The sequence below is a fragment of the Ambystoma mexicanum genome, chromosome 8 (assembly GCF_040938575.1).
Source record: "Ambystoma mexicanum isolate Mex_15411 chromosome 8, UKY_AmexF1_1, whole genome shotgun sequence".
In the NCBI taxonomy this organism is placed as follows: Eukaryota; Metazoa; Chordata; class Amphibia; order Caudata; family Ambystomatidae; genus Ambystoma; species Ambystoma mexicanum.
Window position 1 is genome coordinate 537,617,372 of NC_090929.1, and position 23,802 is coordinate 537,641,173.

The 23,802-nt window shown below is 42.7% G+C and overlaps 1 protein-coding gene across 4 annotated transcripts in view; it reads right to left on the bottom strand.

The window, feature by feature from the left end:
- The window catches only part of LOC138472193 (inositol 2-dehydrogenase-like), a 457,962-nt gene that overhangs the window by 80,477 nt on the left and 353,683 nt on the right, over positions 1 to 23,802 (bottom strand). For all 4 annotated transcript variants that reach the window (XM_069610239.1, XM_069610240.1, XM_069610242.1 and 1 more), the window contains one exon: positions 13,460 to 13,578. In XM_069610239.1, the coding sequence (XP_069466340.1) occupies positions 13,460 to 13,578 (119 nt within the window). The remainder of the gene's footprint in view (positions 1 to 13,459; positions 13,579 to 23,802) is intronic.

Consider the following 23,802-nt stretch of genomic DNA (forward strand, 5'->3'; position numbering starts at 1 on the left):
TCATGCTGGACTTCCTTTGCATCTTGTACTCATGGTGGCCCTGAATCATGCTGTTCCCAACTTCATCTTTATCCTGGCTTGCAACATTATGTGTTACTACTGACTTCTGCAATTGTATTCGCTCTACCCTCTTGCTTCTAAACTCTTTTTGACTGCTTACTCTTTGTTCTCTCCTCCTCTCCCTTTCCTTATCTCCTCCCCTTACTTTCTTCTATGCACTTACTCTATCACAATTGTCCCTGGACGTAGTATGATAGCAACCTCGTCTGTCTCCTCCCCCTCTCTTTAATTGTTCCACCCCCCCATTCCCTCTCCAGCAATATCTGAAATGTTGTCAGGCCTAGTACGATAGTCGCTTATTTTGTTCCTCCCCTCCCTTTCTGCACCCCTCTCCCTCACCTTTTGTTTTTCTACCAGAAATGTCATCAGGCCCTGTATGGTAGCCGCCTTTCTGTTTCCATTTCCTTCCCACTCTCCCCCTCCCTTCCTTATCTATGTCTTAGCTCTTACACTATCTGAAATGTCGTCAGGCCGAGTACGATAGTTAATTGACATCCTTACTGTTCATGGCCTGTAAGAATATAATTGTATTTTCCCTTGATCCCTCCCTTTCCTTGAAGTGCTTTGAAACACATTGTGTATAGGTGCTATATAAATAGACTATCATATCATTCAAAACACTTCCTTTGAAATTCCCAAACCTGAATTTGATCAAATAGAAAAGAACCTCTTTTGGCAGAACTCTCAACCTAGAATCCCAATTTCCACATTATATAGCTTGGTCTGGGATGCTGGGATTGGTTTACTGGACATCAAGAAATATTACTTGTCATGGCGAATGAATGGATTCATGGTAAGAGAAACTTTACAGTTACTTTATCAAATACCCCATGCGCCCACGTTTTTCTGAGAAAGAAGGAAAAACTCGTGACCCCTTTCCTCAGTTTTCCAAAGTGCATTTAATTTTCAGATTTGTACTTGTTTGCAAGTGCCCTATGTGATGACACGTGTTTCGACGTTTACTTGTCTTTTTCAAATCAAGGCCAATGGTACTTGTCCACGTCTCTATCTCTGTCTTATGTATCAAGTCACGGGTTGAATCCCAAGCTTCTTAGTCCTGTTCTCATACGAATACGTCCCCCTGAGCTCAGGCGTGGGCGCATGGGCTATTTGATGAAGTAACTGTAAAGTTTCTCTTTTTGATTAAACGGAGTTGAGGAACCAAGTACTCCGTAGTTACTATTCCATGCGACCAGTAATAAGGAAATCCATACATCACCAAAAAATACAAAACAATATATTTAAAAGGGCGCTGAGGTCCCCACAAAGGAATACCCACCAAAAAGTGGTTCCTCACACTTTGCAAATGGATTCATGGTAACCCTTTCATTCCGCACAGCAAATCAGAATGTGCCTGGATGGGACAGGATACTCCCTCACAGTTGCTTCATGGTAGGGGAAATACTAGACCAGTTGTCAATGGCCACACAACAAATTAACTGCATTAAAAAATATTGCCCCACACAACCGGAAGAGATACTTTGATGTTCCCACGTAAGGGTTGGAAGGAGGGGATCGACACACAGGTGGCATGCTTTTGGGCAGAGAATTTTATTTATCAACAAAAAGAAAAAGAAAAGCTACCCATCCCTAACTCTAACAGGGGTTTCTCTCCCTCAACAAAATACTAAGGAACTGTCAGAATGGCTGCAACTAGCATGTCCCCCGTCCTGTGTCAAAACCCTACCTCTATCCCTTACACTTATAACCAAACTAAACTGGACTCGCCCCTTCTGAGTCCAGAAGAATGACTCCCTTCTTCTGGATGGGTGTAGTTCACAAGGTAGGGGAATGTCTTCCTTCCCTTGGCCTTTCTCAGGCTTCTCTTGGCAGTTTGCCAACAGTTTGGGAATGTCTCCCTTCCCCTGGACCTTTCTCAGGCATTTCTTGGCAGTTCAACAAAGTTGGAGAAATGTGTCCCGACCCCTGCCTTTCTCAGGCTTTTCTTGGCAGAGCCCTTTCAGTGGTTCGGTGGGCAGTCCTGGTATACTCCTCTGCCAGGTACTGTGTCGGGTCCCAGACCCCTTCAATATGGTTTCTCGTACATGGGTCCCAGGCCGTTTCAATATAGTTTCTCGTGCTTGGGTCCTAGACTCCTTCACGGACCAGGCAGCCCCCGTAGCGTGTTGTTGGGACTCCTGGTCTGTGGCGTCAGTTTCAGGCTTCTCTGAGTCTTCCAACTGCTTTTCTTTGCCTCCTTCTATGTACGCGCTGCCTCTGGTGGCTCTGCTGCACTTCCTCCGGGCTGCGCGTCTCTGGTCATCAGCGTCACACGGCGTCTCCAGTGCGTGGACTTCGTTCTCCTGCTTGTCTCAGTCTGACGGTCCTCGGCAGAGCAGGTAGGGATGTCGGGTTACCACTGTCCATGTCCCGCTCAGCAGCCTCTCTCTCAGCCTCGCTGTCTGGGACATCGCCTGCAGTGTTTCAGTGGAGGGCCTGACGCTCTCTCGCCCGAACGAGACCACCCGCCTACATTCAGGAATCTTCGCCTCTCCGGTATGCTAGTGCTGGCTTGTGTTTCCCGCAACTGGAACACTGCTTTGTGCCTACAGACTCTCTTGGTTTGACTCTGATTTGTTCAGTTCTTCCTTGGTTTTTATGGAGATCTCAAGACCTCACTCTTGTGGAAGTCTAGGATGCCCTTGCTGGTTCACTGGGCCAATCTTAATGGCTCTGCACCTCCTCCTCATCTCAGTACTCCCCATGGATGCTCCCCTGTGATTTTCCAGACTCTTCCTCATCTCAGTACTTCCCATGAATGTTGAGTCAATTAACCTAAATACATACATCGGGACAATATTAAAGTATAAAGGGATGGGGTGTGGGGGGTATGGAGGAGGTGTTGTTTGGAGAGGACACTGGGTTGTCCCTGGCCTCATGGAAAGGGACCCCCCCCCCCCGGGAGAAGGGACGAGATCACAGAGAGATAGTCCTCTGACTACGTTCTTAAATTCAACTGTGTTAATTGTGCGGAAAGGGAACAGCACTATGAAATGGGGTGTGGGGTATCTCCTACACTGCCAAAATGGAAACGGGAGTTAGATAATTGTATGTTAATGAAAGAAAGAGTGTACAGAACACAATGGTGCTCTAAAACAATTATAAAAATATGGAACAAATGAAAGACTACCGGACAACAAATAATTTCAACTGTGTATAGTCAGTCATGGATGGATAAACATACTCATAAAAGTAACAGTACACATGTATTACCATCTTATTTGCTATCTTTCTTTGTAGCCTCTTTTTCTACGCTTGTTTCTTATTGTTTTGAAAAACTAATAGAATGTGTTGAACAAAAAGAAAAACTTTGTGCATTGCTTCAAATGAGGGACGCACAAGTTTACAAAAAACTGTGCTCAAATCCCAACCTGGTAGTGGCTGAGCCACTTGTGTATGCATGTGATTTACCCCTTTCATGATAGCTATGACAACTGGTACCTATCGCAAGCATATCTTGCGTTATGATGTTGACTTTGTACATTTAATGAATTATAAACTAGACCTGAGTCAAGCAAATGAAGCAGCTCAGTAACAATGTTTGTTGGCGATCAGTTTATATGAATGATGTGCTTTTGTGTACACCAGATTACAAATCATTAACACTTATTGAATTAACAATGTCTGGTATTAAGCTTTCTTGCCTAATTCAGTATTTCCATACATTGTGTATGGAGGTTGGAAATGGCAAAATTCGTTTGCCGAAGGAGTGAAGCTGCCAAATTGGTTATTTGGGGTTTTGGGTGTGTTATTTGCTGTTGCCGTTGTCACAACAAGTTGCATGGTGCTGGTAGTTGTATTACTCGGCAAACAGACACATTCAGCAAGTAGAAGTACCACAGCTGTTTTGCCCACATAGGAGCAATGAGCATCATTGTTAGGTTTTCCTATTGCAACTTGTATGCTACCTTGCACAGTTGAGCCACCTCCGGGAAAAGCATGTGCATATATCCCTGGCCAACTTATCCATAGCCAATTGCATAGAGATCCCATTTTGCATTTTCTGCTGTTGCAAATAGATCGACTGGCAGATGACCCCATTGTGCAAAGGTCTGTTTGATATAGTGGTGTTGATTTCACACTCGCTCTCTTGTACCATGACTCTGCTTAAAGTGTCTGCAAGACAACTGTATTCCCCTGTAACATGTTGAGCTTGAAAGTGAATGTTTCTTTTGGGACACCACTGCCAAACATTTTGAGCAAGCAGGGCCAACACTATTCAGTGTGTTGTGTACTGTTTGTTGATCTAGGACATGGCCTGGGTGGTGTCTGTGTTGATGAGGATGCTTTTTCCCATTAAGACATTTTATAAAGAACACATTTCCACATTGATAGCTAGTAGTTCCAACAAACGTATACATTGTTTGGCTTGCTGTGCTGACCACTTCACCTGGGCAATGAGGTGTGACAATACACCTCACAGCCGACTATGGATGGATCTGTTGTGATGGTTACCTGTATTGGCAGGCTGACAAAATATTATACTTTTAAAAATGTCTCTTTTGGCCACCATTTGAGGGCCAGTACCAACGTTTGGAAGACAAGCACTGGATCTTTTCACTCACATGTTCCCTGAGAACAATGCTCTGCTAGCCAAATAGAGAACACATTGAGGCGTGATTTTGAGGTGGGAGTATTTTACTGCCTATTTTCAAACTTTGAGAGTAAATGTGATTTCAAGGGAGTCAACATGAGTTTTCTCATTCACAAAAGAGTAAAACATATGTGACATCCAGCCGACGCGTGCACAAGGTTCACTGTATGGACATCATTATCATGTGGTTCACATCATAAAAGAAAGGCAGATTTCTATCACAATCAACAGATACAGCACAGTGTGCATAAGCACCCTCTCATAAATGGAACAGATGAACACTAACATTGTGAGCTTCCCCTGCATGCAAAGAACAGAAGCAGCAGTATAAATCGCTTAACGCTTCCCTCACACAGAACAGGTCAGCTTGAGTACTAGCCATTCAGGCTTCTCTCACACAAACAGAGAAGGCAAATCAGGGCAACAGTAATGCAAACTTTCATCATGTAGAACAGGTGGAGTTGATCCATGCAAGGCAAAGCAAGGGTAGAAGATACCCACACAGAACAGATAAAATCCCCTCACATAGAGTAGATACAACATATTATTCAGGAGTGCACACACCCATGGGCCTCATTAGCAAATTCTTTCCTCACATGAAACCGAAATGTCGTGGGTCTCAACAGTAAAAGATTAGCACAGTTAAGGTCACCACAGAAGTTCCAATCACATAGAGATTAACTGCATGGGATAGAGCTGTACAAGCACCCCCACAATGAACAGGTAAATGAAGGGCCTCAAATGAAAGCTAGACTCGCATAGACAGGGAACAGCAAAGGCCTCAGCTGTCCGAAATCCCATTACAAAGAACTTGCCCAGCAGGAGCTAAGCAATCCAAGCTCCCCTCACATAGAAGATAAATATCTCACTGGTAGTGGGAGCAGTTATTTTCCTCTACGGTGCAAGCTCCTCGCAGATAGAACTAATATAGCATTGGTAGCTACTAGTTCAAATAAGAAGGTTAACTCTACTTCCAGAGTAATACAAACTTCACATAGTAGTAAGTTAGTAAACCTTAATCAAAAGGAATTAGTCTTAGGACAGCATATGGTTTGTGTACCAATTTCTAGCCACTATTTAGCTGGTTAATTTCCTAAAGTACGTTGCAGAAGGTGATGTTAATATTACAAGAGGATAGGTCACTCAATAGGACTCATCTTTCCTGCACATTTGATCTCTTCTGTATATATTTTAATAGTTACAATGCAGGCAAACACAGTGAAGCAAACCTGACTTGTATTCTGTGTTTTGAAGTTTGATGGTAGAATTGTCTGATGGTTAAAATCTGCATTGACTGGAACTAGTTCTACTAATGGTATGCCACTGTTGTGATACAATAGTGCAGTGGCGCAAGTGCTCAATGCTAAAATCTATATCTAATCTCAAGGTCAAGTGGTGGCTGGCCCGAGTTACTAAACTATCGACTGAGGTAATAATAATCACACAGCTTAGAAATTGAAGGAACCCTGCATGAAGCACTACATAAAACAGTTAAAGACCTATCTGGATGACCACTTAAGTGAGCTAGTTTCAATTTCATTACAAATGTAATCATTTTATTTTTGATTTGAAAGAGGCTATGACCACTTCGATGGCTGTTATGACAACCAAGCACCCTTGAGCAAGAACCTTGATGCTCCTAACCATTCAAAGTACCATTTACAACATGGAATGCATGTTAAAGATTAATGGACGCTTACACTAGACATTGCATAATAATCTGTGCCCCAGATAACGTTTTGAGATGGCAGTAATGTACACACTGCTTTAATAATTATAGTGTAAATTAAATTGGAAGAGTAAACATAATTTGCCTTGGCAAGAGTGTAAATAGTATGTGAAAGGCAACCAGAACATTATTAAACTTGAAAATGAATAGAACACAACTAAAACAGTTGTGTAGCAAAGATGTCCAGCTTCAAACAAGTAATTACATTTGTGAAAAACCTTCTCTCACACATTAACATGTATGAACACAACACATAGATGTATCATGCACTGGTAGGATATCTCAGCATGTTCAGTGCTCGCTGCAATGTCTGAGTAGTCTGCACTTCGCATGTTCGAATCCTGGCAAGTCTAGCTCAGCCTTTCATCTTTCTGAGGTCCATAAATGAGTATCAACGTCGGTTGGGTGATAATTTTATGTAAATAAGTTCTATGTACAGCGCTTTGGCGAAAATCCTATATAAACAACACACCATTGTCAATATCATAGATAAATGCATACCACACAGGAACTCTGAAAAATACTTTGGTGCAATGTAAGTAAGCATACACTAAAAAGCATCATTAGTTTGTTAAAAGAATACTTCCGGTTTGTATTAAGTTTTCCATCTTATTACTGCTATGATTCTAAAATGCTAGCTAAATAAATATGCATGTATTATGAAACACATCATTTCCATGAGCATCTACAGACCTAAAACACAGCAGAAGCTGAACAGAAAGAAAACATTCTCACTGTGTGCTGTTTCTGAACTGGTCCTACATGGCCTGCAATTTCACCCATGCAGATAAGAATCAAAAGAAGTGTTCTGGTTCCCCATCATGTCACTTGCTCTTTGCATTGCACTCTGCTCTCAACTGGTGCGTAAATGGTACGTATAGAAAAAAGGTGTCGAATTTACAAGATTTTAATGCGTAAAAAGGCACAGTACCGCGCTTATCCAGAGGCCTGCTTTCCGACGACTCCTTCTGGCTCACAACATATGGTGTCAGCAGTTGGATTTGGACAATCCAACACAGTATTGGCCCACACAGTAGAATCCATCAATCCGACATCCTGGCTAACATCTTGGATGGAGTCGACCCACTCCCTAGTAGGTTTAGGACCTCAACACCCTGATTGGCCAAAGACCTGTGATTGGGCCTCACCTTCCACGTCATGACTTCAGCAGTCATCCAAACTGTTCAGAAAAATAGAGGGTATCAACTATTAGATCTTTAGTCCCTGTGTCCAATGGATACCTGAGAGGGACAACGCTATTCTAAGTCTAGGTCTAAACATAGACATTCACCCAGGATTGCAGGCCTGCGTAACACTGCCAGGAAAACCTTGGTGAAAGACCGGATTGTTTTTTCCCTTTTACACTGTAAAGGAGAGTTGCACCTCATCTTCCTAACTACTCTCCCAAACCCACCGAAATTCAGAGAGGGGAGTTGGTGCCATATTTTTTATATGAGGTCCTCCTGCAAGATCCATCAAATCAGGAGACTGAAGAGAGGAGTGTCAGAAGCGGCGGTAGCGCTAGGCTGTGCGTGCGGCTTGACACTAGGTTAGGTCCTTTTCTCTAAATCCATCACGTCCGCTGTGTGCTGTATGCTGCTGGCGTCCGCTGTTTGTTTCACGGTGAAGCAAAGCCTAGGAGTGCCGCGACTTTGTGGAGTCATCCCACTGCTTCTCCCCTTTCCCCCCTTTCAACTCGGGCATTCTGGGCATCCCGGTATATCAGCAGTCCTTGAGGGTTGTCGTGGAGGAGTGCGGCACACCTCCGTTGGGGTGTCTGCTGGGACCCGCTGTGGATGGCACATTGTCGTGCATGTTGGTGCATTTTGGTGCGGTAAGAGTCCGGCGATCTGTTGCCGCTGGGGTGACAGTCCTTTCTGTAGGAGTGTAGCCTTAAGTCCGGCGCTGCTCTTGATAAAATCCATTTCTGTTAAATTTCATTGATTACGGCGACTTTGTTTCTAGCTATTATTATGAATACTAAGATGGCTGCATTTAAGAAGACTGGGACTAATTCCATCACAAAGTCAGCTATGGGGGTCTTAGTGGGCTCTATGGCCTATTCTCCAGTGACTAACAGGGATCGTGTATCGGAGTTCTTAGCTCTTAGTGAGCGCAGGAGACTGACAGTGCAAAATAAATAGAGTAATCTTACTGCTATAAACATTTTCTTTTCTGAAGACCCTGTCTCCCCTCAAAGTATTAAGCTCAACTCAGGATTTGGATAGCCCTATGGTGAAGTTCGGTCTTGGAGCACAAATACCCCCGGTTAGTTCATATAAAACTAGCCCTATGGACCACATGGTGCCAGTACTGACCTTTGAGGCTCCACTTTCGGTGAGGGCTGTGATACTTACAACCCCACATTCCCCTGCTCGCCAAGGGAGGGTTATGACTAATTTAGCTCAATCTGAGTTATTGGTTCACCCCAATGGCCTGAGCTTATGGCCAACATTGCTAAAGAATTACTATTATGCAATGATCCATTTGACCCTGGCGTGTTGGCTGATGCCTTGATTGATTGGGCATCAAGTCTACGGCCACCAAAGGTGAACACTGCCACCCAGACTGACGGGCCTATGAAGCCAGACGTTCCACCACAGGATCCTAGAGTGAACATTGCCCGCCAAGCCCTTATACAAAGGGATATGATAGACCAAGCCACTCAAACTGACTCATGTAGTAGGGTGTCTCTGGTGCCCTCTGGGGCAGCTTTGACTTGTAAGGAAAAGGCTTTTATCCCCAACACAGTTGGTTCACAGGAAACCTTTCCATCGTCACTGCCTCTAGAGTTGAACCCTATACACAAACAGGACGAACAGCCCATAGCCTTGAACACTAAACTGAAGGGGGCTCTTTCACTGAATTTACAATAAAAAAAAACCACAAAAGCCACTAATAAAGGACATGAATACACATGACTTTGTAATGGATCAGAGAAATATCATCATAACTAACATTCGGAAGACCGAAGAAAAAGAAACTAAAGAAGCCTTGCGCAACAAGGTCCTTGCCTGGATGCGTCAGAGAACAGGTCCAGAGGCGGTCAGGCGTACTGAACAGGTCCAGAGGCGGTCAGGCGTACTGACTTAATGATTATTCGCAGAATAGATCAGAGCGATTGGTGTTCACAACCTAATAGTGACTGCATCATAGTGGGCTGTGGGGTTAGCACACTACCTGCTTTTCTTAGACGTTGTAAATATCTGCCAAAAGGTGCCTCAAACTGTAATTTGAGCCTTTAAACGTTACACTCGTTTTAGAGAATTTCTCCACTATGTTCTCGCCTATTTTCCCAGATTTGTGGTTGATCACTGTCTTGTGGCTTCTCCGGGGAGAGATATTACTGTTATTTGCACAGTTGATTCCTTTGCTCCATCTTGAATTTATTTCTTATGACATTCACCTTTATGTTTTTTGTGTGTGTATGTTTTGTCTGCGCCATCAAGCCAATGGGTTTATTGTGCGCATTATAAATGCAATAAAGTAAAGTAAAAAGTAAAGGAAGTCCGGTGAGACAGGACCTTAGGGAAAAATCCCAAAATATTGTTTTCAAACTCCCAATGAGTTGGAGAGTGTGCCAAACCCTACCAGAATCAAGATAGGACTTACCGCCTCCCTGGAGAACCTGGGGATCTCTGATCACCAAATACCCTGTAAACCCTCCTCCAATTTACAGGAGAAATCCTGAGAGTCTAACATCCACACCCTTTCTCTCTTTCCACCCAAAATACTTTTCCAGGGAAAGTGAAGGAGAGGAAGAACGGCTCAACTCAGAGGATGCACCATACTAGTGAGAGCAATCTGGTATATCCAAGATGTGGGGCAGAAAGATCTGGAAGAGAATCCCTGAGATAATGAACCATCTAATGATCTTCCCGATGGAGAAACCATGGGGGATTATGTCATTCCATCTTTATCTCACAAAGGGGGAAACACCTGTTATTCGTGCAGGAAATTCGGACATCTCACGAGTGGCTGTCCCCTAAATCTGTCTCCTTCCACCTCACCATCCAGACAAAGTCCCAAAAAGATCAGGGTGACACAGGAAAACACAGGCTGTCTTTTGCCACTGTCCTATATGCCCAGGCATCAATCCAACCTCCCACATTGAGAAGAGAACCTCCATTTTATTATTTCCCTAAGGGAAGAAAAACATGAAAAAAAGGCAAAAATAACTATCTGTACACAGGGAACCGAACCATCTATAGGGTACCTGCCGCCATCCAACAACAGAAGGTTTGGGCTCAGCTTGATAGCAGGAGCAAAGAATGTGCCATACAACCAGGATTAATAACCTTGGGGTGGAGAGAACCCACAAAGGAGGACGTCTGTTGCATCCATGCACACACCAAAACACACCCCGTGATCAAAATCCCTATAACAATCTTGGGGAAAGAGGTGTCTGTAACAGCTGTTGTAATTCATAGGCTACCTGCCCAATTAATCGTAGGTAGCGACGTCCCACAATTCCATCACTGGTTGTCCCAGATTGCTCAGAAAGACTCTAAAATAAATACCCTAATTCGATGCGGCAACAAGGCCCCAGATAAGGAACCCTCATAAGTAGGAGAAAGAGAGAACGCTCACTGGGAGTGACTCCCTTTTAGGGGACAAGGACTCCCATTCCTGTTGTAAACTTCCTATACACGAGATATCATCTGCGTATATGGGAGTAAGTAATCTGGGTAATACATCTATTTTCCTCGAGGTCATAGTAACAAGATCTAATGATGAAATTTCTATGTATATGACAACTTTTACAGAACAATACGCCCCCACTCGTTGCAGGAAAGAGAATAAAAGACCAATGACCCTTGAGTAGAGAAGAAAAAACCTAAAACTGAGGTGAGTCCAGAACCACAGAGACAGCTGTAGCGGGGAGGGAAAGAGAAGCGCCATGGAGAAGCCATCAACCATGCTCAACAATGCGCAATGCCTAAGAAGAAGATGCTGTGCAAAGTGAACCGTACCTGGATTGGAGTACATGGACGAAGGGAGGACTGGGTTCTCTGCTATCAAACCGAGAGCGAAGAAAGGGAGAGAAAACACCTACTCAAGATGGAGAGTGAATCCCAGGCAAAGACGAACCTCTGCGGAGAAGACGTCCTGAGAACGCAGAGCCACGCCAGACCGCAGAGCCGGCGGTGGTGTTGGAAGCTATCCTAAAGCTAGGGAGGCACAAGCTGAGAGGGGGAAGCGTTGTTTCCTCTGGTGGCGTGACTGCAAGGAAGTCGTGGTAGGGCAGGGGCCTAGCAACCGTTGCTGAGACCAGATTGCAGAGGAGGACACGAATCCCTGAACTGCATATTCAGCAGACGTTAACTGCATAGGGGACGCAGTACCAGGGAACCGAACGCTCCCACAGAGAGAATGTCGAGTGGAGCCGACACTATGAATCAAGGTTAAAAGAACCTACTAAGTTACGTGAGTCTGAGAAGCCTGAACTAGCAAACACCCAGTATGAAGCTGGGGAAGGAAAGTACAAACACTTTGAATTAAGAGAACCAGTGAGGTTACAGGAGCCTGAGAGGCCGCAGCAAATGAATACTCTATCTAAAGCAGAACAAGAGGAATACAAACAATTTGTGCATAGGTTGGAAGATCCTACAAGAGCCTGAAAAACCTGAATGGGCAAGCACCATTATGAATCTGATCACCAGAGACACAAATTCTTTGGATATAAGCAAGGACAACGGACAAGGTTTTTTCGGAGCCTGAAAACCCGAAGGGACAAGCGCCCCGTATGAACCAAATTGAACTGAATATAAATATTTTTCATCCCAGCTGGAGAAGCCGGTGAGGTTACTGGAACTTGAGTATCCTGAGCGAACAAACACCCTACATAAAGTTTATACCGGAGTGTGGACAAGACTCCCAGAGAGTCTAAGACTTCACGGAGTCCGAGAGCCACATACTTGCTCTCAAGAAACTTGACATACGCGAGAACGTATCAAAGAACATTCCATTTTGAATTAAGGTCTGCAAGAAAGATCTGAACTGTTGGTGAATTTATTAACTATTACGAGAACTCAACTGTTACGCCAGGCAGAAGTCTAACCCAGAGACCATCTCCTGGTCTCCTTTCAGTTTGTTTTTCTAAAGTGGTAGGGCCAGTTAGCAATTAGGATTGGGACGGAAGACTTGTATTTTGCTTTTTGAGAAGCACCCTTAGTGTTAGTTCTAATAGGTAGGGAACTTACCTCCTAGAAACAGGCAAAGAAAGTTCATTTTTATTTAAATAAAATCTCATTAAACATGCTACTAAGTTGTCCGACTCCTCCATCTGGTTCACCACATCTCTTTCTCATCTCATCCCCTTAATTTGATATTTCCATACTGTTTTTTACACCCATCCCACGACTTCTGTTTCATTTCTCCTTACTTAAATTCAGTTAAATGATCCACAAATTCCACAATTCTTACATTTTCTTGTGAAACTTTATCCACCCTGAAATTACTTGGTGCTGGCCAGCCCATACAGTTCGGCTGTAGAAAGTTTGTGCAGCCATTAAAGCACATATACATTTAACACACATCTTTTCAAACAAAGTGACACTGCAGACATATACTTAGTGTATTTTAAGGGGAATGGTGGTTAGTAGTGATTTCTTTCTTTTTTTTTCTTTTTTTTTAACTACTTCAGTTCTCATGGAATCGCACATAGGGTTATTTGTTGTGGGACAAATTCACAAGCCAGCCTGATCCAAGGCAATAGTTCACTAAAGCAGGTGAAACTGTGTAAAAGGTAATGCTGGAGAAACCATGGGGAGAGGTATACAAAATAAATGCAATGTATGTGGATAGGATCAACAGTGCAGGATGTCACATCCACGGTTTATCAGTGTATGTATAGCATATAAGGGCATATATAAGAACAGTTAACTGTGAATGACTGACATGTAAGCATGATTTGGGAGGACATCAAAGGAAAGCCGGAAAGACATTGTGTGAGTTGTTTGAAAGGCAAAACAGCTAGCAAAGACATTTCCAGGAGCAAGAGGCAAAAGGTAAATTGCTGTATATGAAGGTGGTGCATGGAATCTTGGAGTGTTAAAGTAGAGAAAGCACAATACCTCCAGCCTCTGATCACAGCTTTTGGTGCAGTGTTGACTGATGTCAAGACTAACAATGGCTCCGCTGGGAAATTTCATATTAATCAACACTGTGTCAGCATCCTTCAAAGAGGTCAAATCTGTTGAGCAAAAAAACAAAAGCAAATCCCGCAGTGAGCTGTAAAAGTGTAAGATGAAGGAAATCAAAGTGGCTTGTGGTCCAATCTGTACCACCAAACCCTTCTAAGTAACCATCTCTCTTCTATCTCTTTTCCCCCAGTCCTCCTCACCCTGTCAATGACTCTCCATCTAGGGGTGCTTTTTGATAACAACCTGAAACTCTACCAGTTCATCAGAGCCACCACAGCTATGCTCAACCTTCTCAACATTAGAAATAATTGCCAGCACCTCACCCATCACTCTGAAAAACGTTTCATCTCCACTATGGTGCTCAGTAAGCTGGACTATTGTGTGGGACTACACATTGTTCTTCCACTGTACCCTTTCACTCTCTTTAACAAACTGCTTAAAGGGGAAGTTCGCTCAAAAATTGTATTGTCCAATCGTTCAGGCATGTATTTTTAAGCATACTGTAATCGATTTTTTCCTATACATCTTACCTTAGTTTTCATCACTTTTACACCTGCGAAAGCAAAGGGTTGGGCGCAGCCATCTTGTTCTAATCTTATCCATTGATGCATCGCCCTAAGATCAAGTGCCTTGCGGCACTAAATCATATCACCCCCCATGAAGCTGACATCACTAGACACTTGCGCCCCTTTTCACAACATCATTGCACGTCTTGTGTCAACGTTCTCTGTGCGCAAGCTATTGATGTGTCTCCACGGAAATGCCAAGACGCTTCTTTCCTCAACAAGTATAAACAGACCCTTTCTGAGCAGACAACATTGCTTTTTCAATCGTTTCACTGTATTTACTGTTGATCGCCCGTGACTCGTTTCTGCTCTGTTCAGCTATCTTCCTAGAACGAAGCCCAGCGAACAGGTACTTACACTAGCAGAACTTGGGTACTTTTGTTTTATTTAAATATTTGTCATATAATAGCAACAATACAGCCCTACCAGTACGAGCCGGAGTACTCCAAAGAGGAACTAAGGGAAAGAGAAAGAAGCAGAAATGATGGGGACTCAGACAATAGTTGGGAAGATGAATCACCGGAGCATGAGCCTGAGCCTAGTCACATAGAGGATGCTTCCACCTGGTTTACCTGCAAACATTGTGAGTTGATGCCAACCGAGGTGGAGAACTGCTGCTGCCAAGAAAGCTCTGGATGCTCGGCCTGCATAGCCGAAGAAGACACACCACCTCTATGCATTACTGAACTGTATGACTTCAGGGCAGCCTGCCTCACAAGGTCCGTGTTGAGGATTATGATGGTGTTTATGCACGAACTTCACGCATAAGTTCGTCCTCGCAATCTATGTAACAAGTATACTCTAGATGTGATGTAATTTTGACCACCGAGACAACTAACATATTATGTTGTTCTCCTACATTGTCGTAACTACGATCGATTACTGACAAATGAATTTAGTGTGTAAATTGAATACATTTCTCTCGCTTATTGCAAATCAAAGTGTTCATCGCGCACGTGTCTTTCACTTTCAACTGAACAACACTATTTCTCTAAGGCCTAAACAGTTCTGGCTTGAATGGGTGTTCACTTTTGTAATCTGATGTGGCCGCGACTATACTCAAAGAATGCATCCCATATTCTGTGATATCCGTTGTCCACATGGCCAGGCCAGACCCAGTGTCTCCTGACTCCCCTCTTCAAGACCCCGCCATTGCAATCAACAAATCTTTTTGTCTGTCGAGCAGTGTTCCAGGACTTTTGCGCTCACCTTGTCCGCATCCATCCTCCTCCCTAGTATCAATGGCAGTTGGCACCAATGAACAGGGTTGTACTTGGTTATAAATTTGTCTTGGGCACCAATGAAAACGTGGCACACAGTTCAAAGTCGCTATTCATTCCTTTTCAGACACCGTCTGAATATTACCCAAAGGTGAGTATTTTGATGAAAAGGTGATGCAAATTGTTCATTTAAAAAATATATATATTCAGCAACAGTGTTCACTACTACTAGCTGCATATTGAAGTAACCCATCAAACTGGCCCACATGGCCCAAAAAAGTTGGCCACTTTCATTCAAAAAATGACCCACACAAGCATTTTGCAATTGTGGATCAACCCTGGCCCTATTGCCCTATAGGCAGCATCAGCAGGCCTAAGCCTGTGCGCTCACAAGGGGGCTGGGTGGGGGGTATGTCAGATGTGAAACATTGGCATTGAGGCTGAGTGGGTGCTGACAAATACATCACACATTCACATCCACACCCACTTTTCTAAGCCTTTATAAACACCTGACATGTACGAGGAGAACATCTCTGAGATCTACAAGGTATATCGTCATCGAGCTACCTGTTCCACGGGTACTTGTTCCCCTGCTTGCTGAATCAGCTCATTTGATTGTCCAAGTAAGGGTAGGTCACCTATTTGCTTCTCTATGTTCATCTATCAATGTCGGAAAGTTTCTATCTATTTACATCTAATGTACCCAGTATTCTAATGTTCATTTATCTCAAAGATTTCACCATTATTGAATGTTTGATGTATTTTGATCTCGGTAAATAGCACATTGCATCACTGTGCATTGTAATAGAATGGAATCTTCCGTGGTTCATCTTTGCAAGCATGGTTTCTTTTGATGCTTGAAAGTTCATTCAATGGACGAGTAACACGTTACGATTTGCTGCATAGCAATCGACTCTGTAAGAATGTTATTGCTGTGTTCATTCGACTAGGCTACACAGGTTTTCTTTCTTTATTTAAAAGAAACTTTACATACAAAGCTGTGTTATAATTCCTTTATTCACATCGATGCAGTACTATTTGCAATAATTATATTTTTGTATACAGATCTTACAGACTTTTCAAGAATGCCTTCATGTATCGTTATCAGTTGCCCTTCTGTGAGCCATGACAAAACTCAGGGCACAGTGCTGCATACATTTCTGAAGGATATTGATTTAATAAGAAGATGGATTACAAATTGCGTTTTTCCAGCGGACGAGATTGAAAGTATAGCCCAGACTGTATTGCGAGACTTGAGGGCCAATTGATTCCACCCCTGCAGCCTGCACATCACCGACGATAAGTACGAACAATCAAAGTACACAAAAAAGCATCGATCCAGAATTCTTCATAAATTGCTTTCAAATGCAATTCTGAATCAATTTCGGCACACGCTGGCTCAGGTGAGTAGTGGACGATGAATTTGTTATGTTTGTTGGTATATAGGACGATGGTCTGCATAAATACGTATTCTCTATGATCTCTCGAGTTATTAGTAGTGTAAGGAAAAGGTAACTTCATGAACGATTTAGAGTTTTCAGTGTTTATTTCCATCAAAGTTGTATTACTAAAGTCTCCATAGTTACCAGATTCATCAGAATTCTAAAATGTTTCACTTTAGTATACATTATCCCTGCTTTCGGGGGCCTCAAATAAATCAGTGAAATGTGACCTGCAGTAAAAACGTCCATAGTGCCCTTTAAAAGTAGCATAATGTTTTCGAAATGTGTTGGTTGACATGTCCTTCCTTACATAGAGCACACTGATGGAAGCACAGACCTTCACCAGTGATGAAACCACCGACCATCAAGTATCCCAATGGTGAGCCCGACCGAGCGTTCGAAGTGGCCACATTTCTAATACAGATTTACCTTTTCCATTGTACTATTTTCTGACAATGTACTGAAAATGAAGGAGCAAGATTCTGCATCAATCACTTTTCCGGGGTCAACATCAACCTCACTCGTCTATCAATTAATTATATTGTACTAGTCCTTTATATGCAAATGAACTACATGCATGTGTTATGTTGGAATTTCAACATATTGAACATTATTATGTATACTATTGGTTATTTACACATAGTGGCATGTATGGGTGTCTCTCAGTATGAACCATCATCTGCATCTAATTTTTTCAGTTTCATTTTGCTTTTTCATCCGTATTAAAACAAGTACTATGTTATAGGGGGATGCTGGAACTCTGACTACAATCATCTCCTCCTTTGCAACAGGTCCAGAGTATGAGGTATGCATACTTACAGTTTCCTGGCTAGAGGACTCTCAACACTTGAACGTGCGGTAAAATTCTGAAGATGGCTGCCAGTGGAGGGGTTTAGGGAGAGGGCAGTCATTGGCTGGGGGCAGTATGACCCAGAGATCAGTGATTGGTTTACCTGAGAAAGACAGTTTACAAACGAAAGTTAAACTTTTTTTTTATTTTACTGAGGATTCCCAGCCTGACGACAGGGTATATTCATGAGCATGTGAATCCATGCCAGACCCCATGCTGGAGAACTTACAGTTTCCTGGCTAGAATGAAAGTAAATCCTAGAAAGGATATACTTTGAGACTGAAATGCATGTAACCTTGCACTGTTTCAAAGCTTTCTGATATTGGTTCTAACGTCAAACTTCCTCCCCAATGCAGAATAGATTACAAAGGAAACATTACAAAGCAAACTACTTTTGAAGGCAACATTATAATCACTATGTTTTACAGGGTGATCTCAGATCAAGTCCATGTGTCATCTCGGAAGGTTATCAGGTGAAATCTGAAATATATATTATGACCAAATCACATACACTGTTTTCGATGGTATGTTCATACAAATGTTCTATTTGTGCTGTGACAACAAACCTTATAGTATTTGGTTCGTAATAATTTTAAATTACTTTGTGCGGAAGTGCTCTGTGCGATGAAAGATTCAAATTTTCAGTACGATTGACATTTTTCTTTTTTTAATGATTATTGTATTCAAGGAATGTATTCAAGATGTGGAATTAGAAGGGGCACATGGTCCAGAGGTATACATAACCTGATATGAAATACAATTGGGAATCACACCGCATTAGGAATACATTTTTATAATGTTGTCATATTTTCAAGTCCATCAAGTTGGTTCCGTTTGTAGATATGTTTGTTTGAGTGGAAATTAAATTTGCTTGATTTAAACCATATAAAATGCTCTTTTTTCAGCTTGATGTTGCGGTCGGCAAAGAGAAGGCCACGGTTTTCAAAGCGAATTAAGAAAACAAGGGTAAAGAATGAACCAGTTTATTTTGGAGAAGGTTTTATGCAGATGTTTTAGTCATATGTTTTTAGTTGGAAAATCCTATCTTCTGTAAGTGTGCTATACATTGAGGATGTTTTTCTATAAATCTGTTGGCGGCCAAGAAGGGAGAGGAGTATTAAGACTCAGACAGCAACTGAAACCAAAGATGTCGCTTGCCAAACGGATTTCACAATGCAGCAACTACTATTTGAGGCACATGGTGGGTACAGTCAATATTCAGACTTGTGATGCATATGTCCAGTGGCTGGAAAATGAATGGAATCTCACCTGCGAACCATGCAAAGTTACCATGGATCATTGCTACTTTGTGCAAACTTGCCCTGATGAAACGGAAGACAATGAAGACGCATTGCAATTGCTTGCAGACCCTTTGACACAATCTACCCCCTCTCAAAATGTTCCAACAAACATTCAATGTTACCGGTTTCTCCAATACATGCGGGAAGATCACAGCCTGAACTAACAACGGCTGAAGCTTCAACACAATTGACCGAGGAATTTGCTCAAGATCTCAACTTCAGTTTGCCTAGTTTGGGGGAATTTTCCACCCCCTTTGAGTCGCAAAACACAGTATTGCTGGACGATTGGCTAGTAAAAGAGCAAAAATATATTGTATTCGACAGCTGCCTGCAAGAGATTGTACACATGCTGAAATGTGATCATAAATTATGAGGGAACATAAGCGGGGAGCCATTGGTGAATGTGTCTTGTGCATTACAAGGCACCAACCTGAAACTCCAGGCCAGCTGTGTCCACCTCCATAATACATTTTCATGGTCTGCTCAACCAATGCTCAGCAAAGTGCCTGCTGGAAATGTACTGTGTTCAGCAGCTTTACTGTTCAGTAGATCGACTTTCAGTAAGATTTCCAATTTCTGTCAATTTGTGGGACTTGAGTTCCTTGCTAAAACCCAGTTCTACAAATATCAGAGGGAATTCTTACTCCCCGCTATTAGTCGTCCCTGGAAACTAGAACAGCTGTCAATGGACAGTACATTCCTAGCCAAATCCGAAGCCTACAACCAACGCATCACTGCGGCCAACTCTCAATCTAAAGAGCTATTCTGTATCTTTAAAGAACTAACCATACCGCCCACTTGCCCAGATGAGATCATCAAGGACGAGGCCTGGTGCACAGGCATACAAACAGCCATGCTAGAAAAAATAAACCTCCTCCAAAAGAAGATATCACACCACTACAACTCCTTACCTAAGCAAAGTTCATACGCACATATGAATCATAGTCTCAAAGCCATCAACATTCCCAAGTTCACTTTCTCCGAAATCACCAATACTGAGACTATCAACATCCTTCAACATCTCAAACCCTCACTCTGTAAGGGTGACATATGCCCCCCAAAAATCATCAAAGAATGTGCTGAGCAGCTCGCTCCTCTCATCACAGCGTTCATTAATGCATCATTTAGGTCAGGCATTGTCCCAGACACCCTCAAAAGGCCTGGGAGCGCCCCCGCCTAAAAAAAACACACTTGACCCCGCAAACCCTAACAACTATCGCCCCATAACCACAGTTCCATTCCTTCTAAAATTACTTGACAAAGCCGCCCATATACAGATCCAACACTACCTGGAATCAAACGCAATTCTAAGGAAGAGGCAATCTGGATTCCGTAAGGGACATAGAACCGAAACTGCCCTTCTAGACTTAAAAAAACGAAATCACTAACATCCTAGACAAGGGCAAGCCCGCCCTCCTCCTCCTCCTCCTCCTCAACCTATCAGCAGCATTTGACCTAGTAGATCACGACACTCTCACCAACCATCTAACACACGCAGCACACTTTTCCAAGGACGCGGCCTCATGGGTAACTTCCTTCCTCCAAGGCAGAGCTATGAAAGTCTTCTCTAACATAGCTCATGCTGCACCATCCATCATCCACTGTGGGGTTCCTCAAGGCTCCTGCACGGCACCAACGCTATACAACCTCTTTACCAAGCCCCTATTCGACAAACTGGACGCTATGGGGATCACCTACACGAACTATGCTGACGACACACAGATACTCCTGCCCGACTGGTAACTATCATCAAGACTCCACTTCCCTCCAACTAATGTACTCCACCATATAAGCCTGGATGGCCACCAATGGCCTCTGCTTGAATGGGGACAAAACTGAAATCCTCATCTTAGGCCAGAGCCCACCCTTGCCAGCCTCAACCCACTCTACACTAACTTTAACATAGACAACTGCACTATCCCAGTCCTATCATCAGTTAAAACACTAGGTGTTCACATAGATGCCACCTTATCTATGGATAAACAAGTAAGTGTAATAGTCTTGGCTTCTGCACTGAGCACTAAACTCATCAATGCAATAAAACCGTTCCTTACAAAAGATAACTGCCTGTCCATCGCTAGAGCCACTATTGGAGCCAAACTGGACTACTGCAACGCGCTCCTAGCCAGCACCTCCAAGAACAACTTAGCAAGGCTCCAAACCACCCAAAATAATGCTCTTAGAGCGGCTCTTAGCATACCAAAAAGAGAGCACATCACCCTAGCCAGGAAAGCCGTCCACTGGCTCCCAGTTAAGGACAGGATTGCTTTCAAAATCCTGACCACTACGCATAAATGCATCAACCTCACAGCACCATCCTACCTATCTGACATGCTGTCTAGATCCCAATCCACAAGACCCACCAGATCCACATACGCCAACTGTCTCACCATACCACGCATCAATAGATCCAAGGCCGGAGATATAGGCTTCCCCTACCTGGCACCTAAGCTTTGGAACGCATTGCCCACCAACCTCAGAGCAGAAACATCCCTCCTCTCCTTTCGGGAAACAACTTAAAACTGCTCTCTTCAACTAACTTGTGCACCTGACCACCACTACTATCTCTATGTACAAGTACTCAAGCATAACCATTACCCAATGTAACCAAGGGTACAACTGCCTGTAACTAAGTTTAAGAAACACTGTAACCAGAGCCACAATGCCTTCGGTCTGATGTGCGCTTAACAAATGTGAATAAATAAATAAATAAATACATTCTCTGGCAAACGTGTCAGGCAAGCTGGCGACGGACAGTCTGACAGTCCAGGATTTTCCACTAAGTACTGCACAAACCACTTTCAAGACATGGAAAGTAAACAAATTCTGAGTTTGGTTATCGTGCAGGTGTCTGAATGTACATCGTCTGTGGCCATGGAGAAATATGGTTTCATTAAATCCATCGAACATCTGGAATCCAGGGGAATGCAAATAGACCTGATCAGGTCTATTTGCATTCCCCTGGATTCCAGATGTTCGAGCCACTGACAGGCACGTTGCCAAACCAATCAATGAAAAAATTGCAGCTGCTGGTAAAAAAAAAAAAGGGTTCGGAAAACCTTTTAAAGTGCTGTCAGTCTAGCAGCAACCATCTTTGGTGGAGCTCCAAAACTTGTGATGAATATTTAGACATTCTACTTGAAAAATGGCGTTCATTGATGCACCACTGTTCCAACGCACACTCATGGACAGAAAACCAGCATTTCCACGAATGTGCACATGGACCTTTATCGAATGAGCAGGAACGAAAAATTAAGTGGTTGGTACCATGTTCCCCTCCACACAAAGCACTTGAGAAGATTGTGTACTATAAAACACTTTCAAGAGACCTGAAGGGACTCACAGAATTCAGTCATACTGGAGATTTGGAGGTGTTCCATAATATGTGACTAAAGTACAGGCCCAAAAGGTTGCATCTCGGCATAGATTGTATGGAAGCCAGAACAAGACTAACTGTGCTTGCGCACAATGAGAATGTTGGGAGGGAACAAACGAAAACTGCAGGAACATTTGGGATGCTTTGTTACCTCATGGCCTTTACAAATCAAGGCAACCAATGGGTGGCCAAGCCAATATACCTGGAAATGGATTTTGAATTTGTGAAAGATCTGACATAGACTGTGTTGGCCACGCATACTCATGGAATGGATGCTGATTTTCTTCCCAGGACATACAATGCCACAAAACATTGCAAACTAACCCTGTCCTCCAAAATCGGAACTTGTTGATGGTTGACTTCGAGATTTAAATGATTTGTAGCTGTCTTCAAAATCTGCTCACAATAACATTTTAGATATGTTCCCCAATGTTTGGACATTATATAGAAACAATCAAATGCTATTACACGTACAATTTCAATGCTAGATAATGTATTACAAATTATTTATTTACGCTGATATAATCGGGTTTATGATGCATTAATGTATATATTTTACCTTTCCTTCATTTATGATACTTCTAGTCTAAAAGACACCTGTCTGTGGTTGCTATTGGTACCATTGTTCAGAAGACAATTGCCCTAGCACATAGGTGCTAAACTGCCATTTGGGTGGGAGAAAGACTGATATGCAAATGGATATTTACCATCTGTGAAAGATACACTGAGGCTTGGTGTCTGTAAAACCCTCTGCTAGACCCAAACCCCATGCACACATGCAATCCATGGCACTTGCGCTGATGGCCTCAGTTAGGTAAGATTTTCATAGTAATGATAAATCTTCCTGACCTTTGTCAACCCCAGAACTTCCTCAACATCTACTTTTACTGGTGGATTATGATTATCTTTTTATACCTCTGTGAGTGGGAACCTTTTTCCACACACACACAGGATATTTTACGCTTTTTATGGGTGTGATTTTTTGGGCTCTCCATAGTGTCTTTTGAAATGTATCCTCTCACAACTTTTTGAGTATCCCCTTTCTCATTTTAAATAAATGTAACACAGACAAATAAATGTAACACAGACAAACTTACCATTAAAGGCTGGTGGAAGTAATTTGTTGAACATTTAAACTGATTTGAAAAGCTTACCTAGACTTCATTAGAAGATTCAAACTGTCTTCACATTATAGGAAATTATGTTCTCCCCTTTCTGGAAAGTATATAAAAGGTTAGTTTACTTACCTTAGAAATGTTCTGCTATTCTGGAAAGTATATATAAGGTTATTCTGCTCACGTTTGAATTGGTTGTGCCTCTTCCACAAAAGTAATGCTGTTGGTTTCTAGGGATTATACTGAGTAACAGTCGCCCAGAGATACCGATGCAAGATCACTTAAAAATCAAGATGAGATCGTTAACAGTTCAGACGAAAATCATGAATAGAAAGTTCGGCAGATTTTCACTCTTGCCAACTCTGAAATTCTTCAGAACTAAAGTGATCCAAGCATTGTCTATG